We start from the raw sequence: 13,107 nt of genomic DNA on the forward strand, positions 1-13,107 counted from the left end.
CCCGCCCCACACGAGTCCCCAGCCACAGGAAAGAGACTTTAATGGGGAAGTCCCCGCGCAAGCCCAGCGAGTGCGAAGCGGGGGGGGGGCTGCGAGGGGCCCCCCCGCGGGAATCGGTCCCGACGCGGAGCAGAGTCCGGCTGGGGCGGGCGGGGAGCCGTGCACGGGCCGCGGGGCAGCGTCTCCTCGCCGGGCCTCCACGCGGCCGCGCTGCAGGTGCAGGATCCCGAGCTGAGTCCGGCCGGCGCCGCCCCTAGAACTGCCAGGAAGGAAACGAGAAAGGCCGTGAGGAGCCCGGGGCCTGCGCCCGGCCCCGCAGAGCCCCGCAGAGCCCCGCCCCCGCACAGCGCTCCGCTTGGGCAGGCGGGCTGCAGCCCGGCCCCACACTGCCCCCCCGGCAGCCGGCAGGCACTGGGCGCCCCCACACTGCCCCCCCGGCAGCCGGCAGGCACTGGGCGCCCCCACACTGCCCCCCCGGGCAGCCGGCAGGCACTGGGCGCCCCCACACTGCCCCCCCCGGCAGCCGGCAGGCACTGGGCGCCCCCACACTGCCCCCCCCGGCAGCCGGCAGGCACTGGGCGCCCCCACACTGCCCCCCCGGGCAGCCGGCAGGCACTGGGCGCCCCCACACTGCCCCCCCGGGCAGCCGGCAGGCACTGGGCGCCCCCACACTGCCCCCCCCCGGGCAGCCGGCAGGCACTGGGCGCCCCCACACTGCCCCCCCCCGGGCAGCCGGCAGGCACTGGGCGCCCCCACACTGCCCCCCCGGGCAGCCGGCAGGCACTGGGCGCCCCCACACTGCCCCCCCCGGCAGCCGGCAGGCACTGGGCGCCCCCACACTGCCCCCCCGGGCAGCCGGCAGGCACTGGGCGCCCCCACACTGCCCCCCCCGGCAGCCGGCAGGCACTGGGCGCCCCCACACTGCCCCCCCCCGGGCAGCCGGCAGGCACTGGGCGCCCCCACACTGCCCCCCCGGGCAGCCGGCAGGCACTGGGCGCCCCCACACTGCCCCCCCGGGCAGCCGGCAGGCACTGGGCGCCCCCACACTGCCCCCCCGGGCAGCCGGCAGGCACTGGGCGCCCCCACACTGCCCCCCCCCGGGCAGCCGGCAGGCACTGGGCGCCCCCACACTGCCCCCCCCGGCAGCCGGCAGGCACTGGGCGCCCCCACACTGCCCCCCCCGGGCAGCCGGCAGGCACTGGGCGCCCCCACACTGCCCCCCCGGCAGCCGGCAGGCACTGGGCGCCCCCACACTGCCCCCCCCGGGCAGCCGGCAGGCACTGGGCGCCCCCACACTGCCCCCCCCGGGCAGCCGGCAGGCACTGGGCGCCCCCACACTGCCCCCCCCGGGCAGCCGGCAGGCACTGGGCGCCCCCACACTGCCCCCCCCGGGCAGCCGGCAGGCACTGGGCGCCCCCACACTGCCCCCCCCGGGCAGCCGGCAGGCACTGGGCGCCCCCACACTGCCCCCCCGGCAGCCGGCAGGCACTGGGCGCCCCCACACTGCCCCCCCCCGGGCAGCCGGCAGGCACTGGGCGCCCCCACACTGCCCCCCCCCGGGCAGCCGGCAGGCACTGGGCGCCCCCACACTGCCCCCCCCCGGCAGCCGGCAGGCACTGGGCGCCCCCACACTGCCCCCCCCCGGCAGCCGGCAGGCACTGGGCGCCCCCACACTGCCCCCCCCCCGGCAGCCGGCAGGCACTGGGCGCCCCCACACTGCCCCCCCCCCCGGGCAGCCGGCAGGCACTGGGCGCCCCCACACTGCCCCCCCCCCGGGCAGCCGGCAGGCACTGGGCGCCCCCACACTGCCCCCCCCCCGGGCAGCCGGCAGGCACTGGGCGCCCCCACACTGCCCCCTCCCCGGGCAGCCGGCAGGCACTGGGCGCCCCCACACTGCCCCCCTCCCCGGGCAGCCGGCAGGCACTGGGCGCCCCCACACTGCCCCCTCCCCGGGCAGCCGGCAGGCACTGGGCGCCCCCACACTGCCCCCCCCCGGGCAGCCGGCAGGCACTGGGCGCCCCCACACTGCCCCCCCCCCGGGCAGCCGGCAGGCACTGGGCGCCCCCACACTGCCCCCTCCCCGGGCAGCCGGCAGGCACTGGGCGCCCCCACACTGCCCCCTCCCCGGGCAGCCGGCAGGCACTGGGCGCCCCCACACTGCCCCCTCCCCGGGCAGCCGGCAGGCACTGGGCGCCCCCACACTGCCCCCCCGGGCAGCCGGCAGGCACTGGGCGCCCCCACACTGCCCCCCCCCGGGCAGCCGGCAGGCACTGGGCGCCCCCACACTGCCCCCCCCGGGCAGCCGGCAGGCACTGGGCGCCCCCACACTGCCCCCCCGGGCAGCCGGCAGGCACTGGGCGCCCCCACACTGCCCCCCCCCCGGCAGCCGGCAGGCACTGGGCGCCCCCACACTGCCCCCCCCCCGGGCAGCCGGCAGGCACTGGGCGCCCCCACACTGCCCCCCCCCCGGGCAGCCGGCAGGCACTGGGCGCCCCCACACTGCCCCCTCCCCGGGCAGCCGGCAGGCACTGGGCGCCCCCACACTGCCCCCCTCCCCGGGCAGCCGGCAGGCACTGGGCGCCCCCCACACTGCCCCCTCCCCGGGCAGCCGGCAGGCACTGGGCGCCCCCACACTGCCCCCCCCCGGGCAGCCGGCAGGCACTGGGCGCCCCCACACTGCCCCCCCCCCGGGCAGCCGGCAGGCACTGGGCGCCCCCACACTGCCCCCCCCCGGGCAGCCGGCAGGCACTGGGCGCCCCCACACTGCCCCCCCCCCCGGGCAGCCGGCAGGCACTGGGCGCCCCCACACTGCCCCCCCCCGGGCAGCCGGCAGGCACTGGGCGCCCCCACACTGCCCCCCCCCCCGGGCAGCCGGCAGGCACTGGGCGCCCCCACACTGCCCCCCCCCCCCGGGCAGCCGGCAGGCACTGGGCGCCCCCACACTGCCCCCCCCCCGGGCAGCCGGCAGGCACTGGGCGCCCCCACACTGCCCCCCCCCGGGCAGCCGGCAGGCACTGGGCGCCCCCACACTGCCCCCCCCGGGCAGCCGGCAGGCACTGGGCACACCCACACTACCCCCCCAGGCAGCCGGCAGGTACTGGGCACACCCACACTACCCCCCCAACTCACACCCGAGGCAGCCAGCCAGTCACTTTGTACCTCATGGCTGGCTCTCTTATCCCCCATGCTGAGTCATAGAATCATAGGACTGGAAGGGACCTCGAGAGGTCATCGAGTCCAGCCCCCCGCCCTCAACGCAGGACCAAGCTCCGTCTACACCATCCCTGACAGATGTCTATCTAACCTGTTCTTAAATATCTCCAGAGAGGGAGATTCCACCACCTCCCTGGGCAATTTATTCCAATATTTGACCACCCTGACAGTTAGGAATTTTTTCCTAATGTCCAATCTAAACCTCCCCTGCTGCACTTTAAGCCCAGGCAGGCACCCTCCAGGGGTCATAGGAGCAGAAGCATGGTCCCTGGTCCATCTAGCCCAAACGGCCAGTGGCGCGATCCATCCTGTAGGCCTGGCTGTTTCTGGCAGTCAGAATCTTAGGGGCACCCAGAGCATCTCTGGGCAGCTTGGCTCCGTCACCAAGGGACCTACTGAGCCCAGTTACACATCTGGCCTGCACCGTGTCCCCTGGCAAGGAGTGCTCAGACGCCCGCCAGCCCATGGAAGTGCTGCCTCGCGCTTAACCAGCTATCTGCTCCTTTCACTGCCGACCCTCCCGCCCAGTGCTTGTGCTAGGAGAGCAAACAGCACTCTCCCCCTTCCTCCCTCCGCACCAGGCACGTTCTAAGGACTTCCACCCTAGCCCCTCACGTCTCTTTCCAGAGCTCAACTAGCCCAGTCTTATTCAGGTCTCCCCAGATGGAAGCTGGCCCAGACCCTGCCTTGTTTTTTGGATTGATTCCATTTGGGATAGTCCCTCAGATGTCACCAAAATAGAATGGCTCATGGTGGGACTCTGCCTCTCGGTCCCTGCAGTGAAAACTGATGCAAAGAATTCACGTTGCTCCGCCCCAAAAGGCGGATTTTGCATTTGTGGCCAGTGGCTCTGCTGGCCGGCAGCCCTGCTGCTGAGGCACTTGTGTGCGTGTCTTCTGCTACCACAACAAACTGCTCTTCACAGTGCTTTCTAGCCTGCCTAATTCTGCTGTTACCCTCGGCTTGCCAGAGCTTAGGGTCCTTTCTAGCCTTCCCTCAGCAGGTCTCTGCACTCCCCTCTCCTGCGGCTCAGGCACGGGGACGTGTTGGCCTCTGACAGCTCTCATTTAAGATGTCTCTTTCCTTGGGGCCTCTGTTCTGGTGGTAAGCAGTTTCTATGCAGCTCGCCAGCATTTGCAGGCATTCATGCTCTCACAAGTTCTGTTTAACTAGCTTCTTGTTTCTGTGTAGTTCCTTTTTTGAAGCGAAATGCTACCACGGTGGGTCTCTGGTGTGTCCTCCTCCACGACGGGCTGTTTAATTACAGTGCGACTGCTATCACTGAGCAGTTCAGCCACATCCAGCTCTTGGAGCAGGCCCTGCGTGCCATTTAGGGTTGTCAGGAACCGCCCCTCCCCGTGTGGCTTCCAGAACCAGCTGCTCCAAGCAGTCATTTAAGGTGTCAAACTATTTCCGCATCCCAGCCTGAGTCAACACGGGGCAGCTGAGATAACCTGGTCTTTGGCTTTCTGGCTTTGCATTAGCCAGGCTGGGCAGGGAGGGCAGCCCTGGCCTCCCTGTCAGGGGCTGGGACTGGATCATACGAGGATTCCCGGTTCTGTTCCCTCCCGCTGTGGGCAGACAGGACCCTGGGCTGGATTCGGGCCCCCCTCTCTACTCTCCAGCACCAATGGCTGGCGGCACATTCCACCGCTCTCCTGCCTCGGGAATGGAACTTCAGGTCCCACCATCTCGCCATCTGCAGTGCCCATGCCCTTGCCCCTCCCTGCGCCACGCTCCAGGCAAAGACCTGCGCACACGGGGCAGTCGGGAGAGCCACACTGCTTTCCTTTTGGCCCCTTCAAGGAAACACTGCCCCATGCTGGGTGTGACAATCCAGGCCTCCCCTGCCCACACTCAGCCGCAGACAGAGGGCTGACACACCAGGAGGTGCCAGGCCTCTGGCGGGGCCCTAGGGCCCTCTGGCTAGCTGTCACCCCCAAGCAATAGCAGGCTGCCCACAAGCCCCTTTCTGCAGTGGAGAGGGGGAGGAAGCAGCTGGTCCCTGCCTAGGAGCTCACGTTCTTGAGGAACTCCTCAGCCACGATGCGAGCCCGGGCGTTGACAGACAGCTTCATCTCGCTGATCTCCTTGTCAATCTCTTCCATGAAGTGGATCACAAAGTCCACTAGCTTGTGCTTGTACATCTGCTCCGTGTGGAAGTTCGTGATCAGGAAGCTGATGTCATAGCCCTGGTGGGGAAGACGAAAGGAGCAACGCCCAGTCAGCGATCCCCAGTGGGGCAGACACACGCTCCTCTCCTGCCTCCCCAGCCAGCTCACCTCCACGGGTTTCCTGCGCAGGATGAAGAAGTTCTCAGCCCTCATCATCATGAAGCGCATGAATTTGTGGCACAGGATCTTCTCGATCTCGTCCGCCTGAAGGGGGCAGGGACAATCAGACTTCCTCAAGCTGAGTGCAAGCCCCCCGCCCCCTCAGCTGCCCCCCGCCCCCGCCACTCACCTGCTTCACTGCAATGCTGACTCTCACCGAGTTAATGGACCCCTCAATCAGCACCTTCTCCTTCTCATTCCTGCTGATGATCACCGGCTGCAGCAGCAGCTCCTTGCTACTCCTGCAAACCCAGGAAAGACACGGGTGCCCGTGTGGGCTGAAAGCGGCTCTCCCTGGCCACCTGCGGCGGGCGGGGCAGGCGCCGCCTCTTCACACAGAAGCTGGCACTTGTGCCTAGTGCTGATGCAGGACATGCAGCCCTGGGGATGGACCTGGCGCAGCATGAGCAGCACCACCCCTGCCAACAGGCCTCATCTTTGTCCCAGAGCAGCCACCCACAAGGCTGGGTCCTGCCGTGCTGGCGGGCACGTGTGGAGCCCTGCACAGGAGCCAGAGCAAGACGCCAGCCCCTCTGTGCACTAGTGGCTTGCAGGGGAGGAGGGAAAGCTGGCTTGTCTGCAGAAGGCCAGGTAAAGCCTTCCCTGTGTGGCACCACCCTGGTTATCCTGGGCAGCCTGTGCGCCGCCCCCTCTATCCCAGGGACTCTTCTCTGCACATCTGTCTCCTGGGAGCCAGAGACCATCTCTGCAGGAACAAGCCCTCAGCCCCTGGCCCAAGACTGCGAGCGCTTTGCATTGCTCCTGTGACTGGCAGCTGCAATGCAAGAGGCACGAGGAGCCCCCGGGGACTAGGACTTGCTCCCAGGGACGGTCGGGTAATGCAGCCAGGCTCGGGTGGCAACGGAGACACTCCTGGACTAAGCACAGGGCCCCCCCCCCCCGAAATGCTCCCAGCTGCGCCCTTCCAGCCCTCTGCCAATGCTGAGTGCACAGCGCTTTCCCCAGCACACAGCTGTGCACATACCCCCCAAAGCAGCCCCCTCCGAGCCATGGCTGTGGCTGCAGATCCCGAGCAGCAAAGCGCCCTCCTGCCTAGACGGGGTCTCCACCCGGCACCTCGCTCCCAAGGAGACTTGCTACCCGACGCCAGGGCAGCGAACCGTCTCGAACTTTAGCCGCTCAGGCTGAAACTCCCCCGCTTGGCGTCTGACTTGTGCTGAACTTGCTCTCACCAAAACTGGTTCCCCATTTCCCAACCACGCTTGAGCAAAGCCCAATCGGCCCGTGTTAAAACACGCTTCGAGCCATTCTGTGCTCTGCAGCAGGGACTAGCATTAGGGACAGGGCCTCGCCGCGGGGGGACCGAGGAGCCCCCTTTTGCTGCTCCGATATGTCCTAGCCGCAAACGTTCTGCTTCCCTTGCTCCAAGCGTTCACTAGCAGAGTTGGGCTGCCCTGAGCGCGCCAACCTGTGGAGTGTAGGACCTGAACTTGGGAGGGCAAGGTGGGAGAGCGTCTCCCCAGGCTGGCGCCAGGCAGCACGGCCAAAGAAACCTGCTGACTCTGCTGCAGAAAGGCCGTGGCTGAACCTGGCATGGGCGTAGCTTGCGGGGGCTGGGCAGCTCAGGGCTTGGCTCGTGGCAAGGAACCGGGGTTGACTGGTGGCTCCACTCAGCATTGCCCTGGCAGGCTAACCCCCACCTGTCCTGGCTGGGCCCCAGAAATCCAGCTCCCAGGCTCCACACGCTGCCACCACCCCCCCCCCCCCCAAGCACTGGCTGAGAGCTGCGGGGGTGGAACCCGCAGGCGAGAGCAGCGAGGAATCCCCTGGCCACCCTGCTGGCTGTCTCCAGCGTGCAGGGCAGAGTCTGGACAGGCCGGGAGCCCCCTTCCCCTTGCCGTGCTGTGACTGGGAGCACACAAGGTCTACTAGCCTGGGCACCACGAGGCTCTGGGGGGACGTGGGGAGGATCTTTCTCCTTCTCAGACAGGCCATGTCAGGAACGGCTTGGGGGTTTTTTGCTTCTCACTTGTGTGTGGGCCCCCACTGACTTTTTCCTGGGGGTCAGCAGCCCGACCCAAGAGAGGTTCCCCACCCCGACTGAGAGCCAACAGCTTTTGTCAGCAGCGAGTGCCAGAGCAGCAGCTGTCAGCTGGGTGCCACATCCTCCTTCCATCTCAGTCACGCTCACGAACCCGTCCTAAGCGCCTCACTAGCGCCAGCTGCTCGCAGCACACGGAGGTGGGCAGCGCTCTGCCTGGCCAGGACCACTTCCCCAGCTGGGCCTCTGCTGCTCTGCCAGCCAGGTCCCCACTTCCCTAGCGTCTGGCTGCGTGCTCCCGGGGCTCTGGGTGGCTGCTGCATAACGCACGGGGCTGGTGCGCATCCATCCGGGGTGGGGCATGCGCGGCTAAGCAATTCTGTTACAGCGGGCTGGGCTTGCTTGCTAACATTCTGGTTACGATCTAGCTAAGCAGGACTCAGGTGTCACTATATAAACTGGGGTCCCAGAGGAAGTCCAACTCCAGGGCTCAGGCCTGTGCTAGTCCCCCAGGCGCACCTGAGGCCTCGTGGCTGGCGGGAAACGTGACTGTCTTGTTGGAAGGTGAGCCCAGAAGGCAGACTAAGCACAGCCTGGCGGGTAACAAAGGGAGGTCGAGCCGGGAACTACTGCATACAGCTCTCGTGCTGCTCGAACACCCGCAACCCCCGAGTGCAAGGTTCCACCCCAGCCTAAGGAAGAGCAAGGGCAGGTGCCTATACTGAGAGGGTTACACCTGGGCCTAGGAAAGGGTCAGGTAACACTGCCCCAACCCAAAGCTCCCTCTCGCACCTTCACCCCCACCCCAGGAAGAGCCCTCCCTCCCGCAGCCAACTGCCTGCCCTAGCCCAGTGAGTGGAGGGGGGGGGGAGACTGAGCCACCGAGAGAGGAAATGTGGGGAGGGGGGGAGCAGGAAGGGAGGGGGCAATGTGGGGTGTGTGTGAGGGAGAATATGGGGAGCAGGGGGAACATGGGGAGCAGGGTTTCAGTCACCTTATGTTGCATGTGAGTCTTACACCAACACTGTGTGTACCTCAGTTTCCCTGGGTACTGCACCAAGGCCCAGGTGCTAGAACTGAGAGAGACTTTTACTGAGGCCCTTGGACACACGAGTCTGCGCAGCTACCTGCACACACAAGGTTGTGCCAGAGCCCTTGGTGCCTGAGGCCCAAGAAGGGATGCAAGTAGGACAAACACCAGAGAGGACGCAATGCAGGGCAGCAGCTGGAACAGGGTCAGTCTCAGCTGGCTTCAAGCAGAACAGCTCTGAACTAGGGATGTTAAATGTCGTTAATTGAATAGTCGAGTAACCTGAATTCTTATTGGTTACTCGACTATTCTGTAGCCCCTGGGGGCGGGGCTGGCAGCCAGTGCGCTCTGGCCTCACTCTTGAGGAGCCCCCGCCACGCTGCGCTGCTGTCACTGTATCAGAGGGAGCAGCACAGGGTTGCCAGGCGGGAGCTGGTCCACGAGGGGAGCCAGTTTAAAACCCACCCCCCCTCACGGATCGGCTGCCTATCGCCCTGCGCTGCTGTCTCTGATAGAGGCGCAGCAGCGCAAGGTGGCAGCAGCCCCTGTCACGGGGGCCTGAGCTCCCGGACCCAGAACAAGACGGATCTGAGCCGAGCTGCCTGCCCACCTGGATCCTAATACACTTTAAATGCAGAGCCGCAGTGGGGGTAGGTCCCGGACCTGGTGTGAGCCAGGACTAAGATGGGCTGCTGGCCAGTCTGCTAAAAAATTGACTGCCGGGGCGGGGTGGGGGTGGAGATGAGTGTAATCTATAGCATTAACCTATCAGCTTTTGCTTGTTGGTTACTCGACTCCACTGTTACAGCCTTACTCTGCAGTATGCCCCTGGTGACTGGGACAGAGGGGCTCGGAGAAGGGCAGGGCAGGAGCTTAGCCTTGGGGAAAAGGCAGGACAAAGATGTTCACTCGTGTGGGATTAGAAAGTTGGCAACCCTCCAATGAACTGAAGAAAGGGACACAAACTGGGAGAAGCCTGCTGGGAAGGATCCAGATTACTAGGAAGCTGCTTGCTACTCCACCATAGGAATGTTAAGATGTGGTGAACTGGCTAATCAAGTAGTTAGTAGAATTTGTATTGATTAGTCAGTAAGGGAAGGCAGCCCGGCTCAGTTCTGGCTCGCACCGGTTCGGGACCTACCCCTACTGCAACTTTGCAATGTAAACGTATTAACACAGGGGTGGGCTATAATTTTTGCAGGGGGGGGTCACTTAATGAATTTTGGTATGTGGTCATGTGTTGGCTCCATGCCTGGAAGGGGTGGGGTGGGACCTGGGGTGGAAGAGTGCGGGGCTGAGGACTAGCCTTCCCCCCTCCCAGAATTGTCTGGGGCCAGGGGCTTTGAATTAAACACACAGTGAAAAGCTCCTGGCTTCGCTGCCTGTGGTTGCTGCAGCTATTTAAAGGGCTCACGGCTCTGGCCCCTGCTGGGGTAGCGCCATGGTTGGGAGCCGGAAGCCAGCTCAATAGGATCCTGCTGCCTGAGCCACCGCCTGGAAATTCAGGGGCACAGGCAGCAGGATATGAATAGAAAGAGGCCAGTCTGCAGGCCGGGGAGCAGGAGTCAGTGCTGGGGGGAGCTGGCTTAAAAGCCAGTTCCCCCCAGCACCATCTCTGTGGGGGCAGGGGAGGTAAGGCACAGCAGGAAACGGCGCAAGCGGAGACTGAAGCACTCTCTGCTCCCACTGGTTCTGCTGTGATCATGCAGGCCTTCCGCTTTTGAACTGTAGCAAGAGCCGGCAGTTCCAAGGTGGAGGCGCCCTTATCGACTACTCGAGTAGTCAATGGAAATCCCATCTGAATTTAACATCCCTCCTGCCCACCTGGCTCTTAGTACATTTAAGCTTCAGAGCTGCAGCAGAGGTAGGTCCCGGACCCAGCGTGAGCCAGGACTGAGTTGGGCTGCCCCGAACAGGGGCTGCTTTGCTGCAGCAGCCCGCATCTGCAGGGAGTGCCAGGGGACAGGGGCAGCTGCTGGAGCAGCCTATGCCCATGGTGGGCCTGGGCTCGCTGCAGACAGAGGCTGCTTTTGCAGCAGCCTTCCCTTGACCCCACCCCACGCTGCTGCCTCTTACAGAGGCAGCAGCATGGAGTGTGTGGGCAGGCGGCACCATGAAGAAGGTGCTGGGGGAGAGGAACCAGCTTTTAAGCTGGCTACCACCAGCACCAGCTCCCCATCTCTTGCTGCCTCAGATACAGAGGCAGCAATGGGGGGGGGGGATGCAAGTAGTTGAATACTTGCTTACATCTCTACTCCATAACCCACAGTGCTTCTCCCAGCCTTAGTCCCACAACCTCCTAATGAGAGGCACTGAGTTCAGGAAGCAACCAATCCCCCTGCTGCAATAAGGTCTCCAACTCCTCGGAGGGCCTCAGGACATGCAGCAGACTTCAGTGTAACCCTTGCTCCTACCCCCCACCCCCCGAACACCTCAGGGTCCCAGCTTCCTCCTAGTAAGTACCTGACTTCCACCTCCGGCTTGTTGTGTCTCTCCACCACCTGGGAGGAGAAGTTCTCCAGGCATAGGGCAGCCTGCAGGGTGGCGCGCACCGCATTCAGGTAGGGGCGCAGAGTGGCAGTCTGGGGAGAGTAGGGAAATCAGAACAAGGGCAAGAGCCCGGACTCCCCCTCGCTCCTCACCCCTCTTCCCCCTCCCCCCATTCCCCTCCGCACCCCACCCCCTCCCCCCATTCCCCCCCGCACCCCACCCCCTCCCCCTCCGCACCCCCCATTCCCCTCCGCACCCCCCCTCCCCCTCCCTCCACCCCCTCCGCACCCCCCATTCCCCTCCACCCCCTCCCCCTCCCCACCTACCATACTGGCAGCTTCGCTCGTCCAGTTCTCCCGGAAGCGGAAGCGGACGTGGCGAGCTCAGGCGGCTCCTCTCTTCCGGGATGGGCGGCCGTTCCATTATCGCCCGCGGGGGTGGCTCGTTCGAGCCTCCGTCCTTCCTGTCCAGAATGGGACCGGCCGCGCCGACCCCTCCCACCGCCAGTCCGCGAGGGGGGCGCTCGGTTGCCGCCGCCCCGCTGTGAGCGCCGGGCTCCTCACCCCCCGGCCCGCACTTGGTACGTTCCCGCCGCCGCTTCCATATTAGGCAACGGCGCGCGAGCCTAGGGGGCGTGGCCAGGGCCAGGGCCGCCCTGGGCGAGCGACGGGGGCCGGAAGGGGCGTGAGAGGTGCCTGGCTGCCGGAAGTGCCCCCCCGCGCCGTGTCAGTGGTAGCGGCGAGCGGCCCCCGCCCCCGCCGGAGGCCCGGCCCGTGTGTCAGCGCCCGCCGGCGGCGCCCCGTAAGCGGCCCCCCGCCCCCCCCCGGAGCCCCCCCGGAACCCCCCCGCCCAGCGGCCCCCCGCCCCTCTAGCCCGGCGGGGCCCCTCCCCGCCCAGCGGCCCCCCGCCCCTCTAGCCCGGCGGGGCCCCCCCCCCCGGCAGCCTCCCGCCCCTCTAGCCCGGCGGGGCCCCCCCCCCCGGCAGCCTCCCGCCCCTCTAGCCCGGCGGGGCCCCCCCCCCGGCAGCCTCCCGCCCCTCTAGCCCGGCGGGGCCCCCCCCCCGGCAGCCTCCCGCCCCTCTAGCCCGGCCGGGACCCCCCCCCCCGGCAGCCCCCCGCCCCTCTAGCCCGGCGGGGCCCCCCCCCCCTGGCAGCCTCCCGCCCCTCTAGCCCGGCCGGGACCCCCCCCCGGCAGCCCCCCGCCCCCTCTAGCCCGGCGGGGCCCCCCCCCCGGCAGCCTCCCGCCCCTCTAGCCCGGCGGGGCCCCCCCCCCGGCAGCCTCCCGCCCCTCTAGCCCGGCGGGGGCCCCCCCCCCCGGCAGCCTCCCGCCCCTCTAGCCCGGCGGGGCCCCCCCCCCGGCAGCCTCCCGCACCTCTAGCCCGGCGGGGCCCCCCCCCCTGGCAGCCCCCCGCCCCTCTAGCCCGGCGGGCCCCCCCCCTGGCAGCCCCCCGCCCCTCTAGCCCGGCGGGGCCCCCCCCCCGGCAGCCTCCCGCCCCTCTAGCCCGGCGGGGCCCCCCCCCGGCAGCCTCCCGCCCCTCTAGCCCGGCCGGGGCCCCCCGCCCCTCTAGCCCGGCGGGGGCCCCCCCCCCCCGGCAGCCCCCCGCCCCTCTAGCCCGGCGGGGCCCCCCCCCCCGGCAGCCCCCCCGCCCCTCTAGCCCGGCGGGGCCCCCCCCCCCGGCAGCCCCCCGCCCCTCTAGCCCGGCGGGGCCCCCCCCCCCGGCAGCCCCCCGCCCCTCTAGCCCGGCGGGGGCCCCCCCCCCCCGGCAGCCCCCCCGCCCCTCTAGCCCGGCGGGCCCCCCCCCCCCCGGCAGCCCCCGCCCCTCTAGCCCGGCGGGCCCCCCCCCCCCGGCAGCCCCCCGCCCCTCTAGCCCGGCGGGGCCCCCCCCCCGGCAGCCCCCCGCCCCTCTAGCCCGGCGGGGGCCCCCCCCCCGGCAGCCCCCCGCCCCTCTAGCCCGGCGGGGCCCCCCCCCCCCGGCAGCCCCCCGCCTCTCTAGCCCGGCGGGGCCCCCCCCCGGCAGCCCCCCGCCTCTCTAGCCCGGCG

General features: G+C 68.3%; 1 protein-coding gene across 1 annotated transcript; it reads right to left on the reverse strand.

Annotated features, from left to right (window-relative positions):
- Positions 1-23: 23 nt before the first annotated feature.
- On the reverse strand, positions 24-11,552 carry ARPC4 (actin related protein 2/3 complex subunit 4). The gene is made up of 6 exons (XM_075916350.1): positions 11,395-11,552; positions 11,042-11,160; positions 5,677-5,788; positions 5,496-5,591; positions 5,235-5,405; positions 24-259 (listed from the first exon to the last, which is right to left on the reverse strand). Exons 1-6 carry the CDS (start codon positions 11,395-11,397, stop codon positions 254-256), a joined length of 507 nt encoding a protein of 168 aa, XP_075772465.1. The 5' UTR covers positions 11,398-11,552; the 3' UTR covers positions 24-253.
- Between the last annotated feature and the right edge of the window lie 1,555 nt (positions 11,553-13,107).

Source organism: Pelodiscus sinensis, unplaced genomic scaffold, assembly GCF_049634645.1.
Source record: "Pelodiscus sinensis isolate JC-2024 unplaced genomic scaffold, ASM4963464v1 ctg186, whole genome shotgun sequence".
NCBI classification, from domain to species: domain Eukaryota; kingdom Metazoa; phylum Chordata; order Testudines; family Trionychidae; genus Pelodiscus; species Pelodiscus sinensis.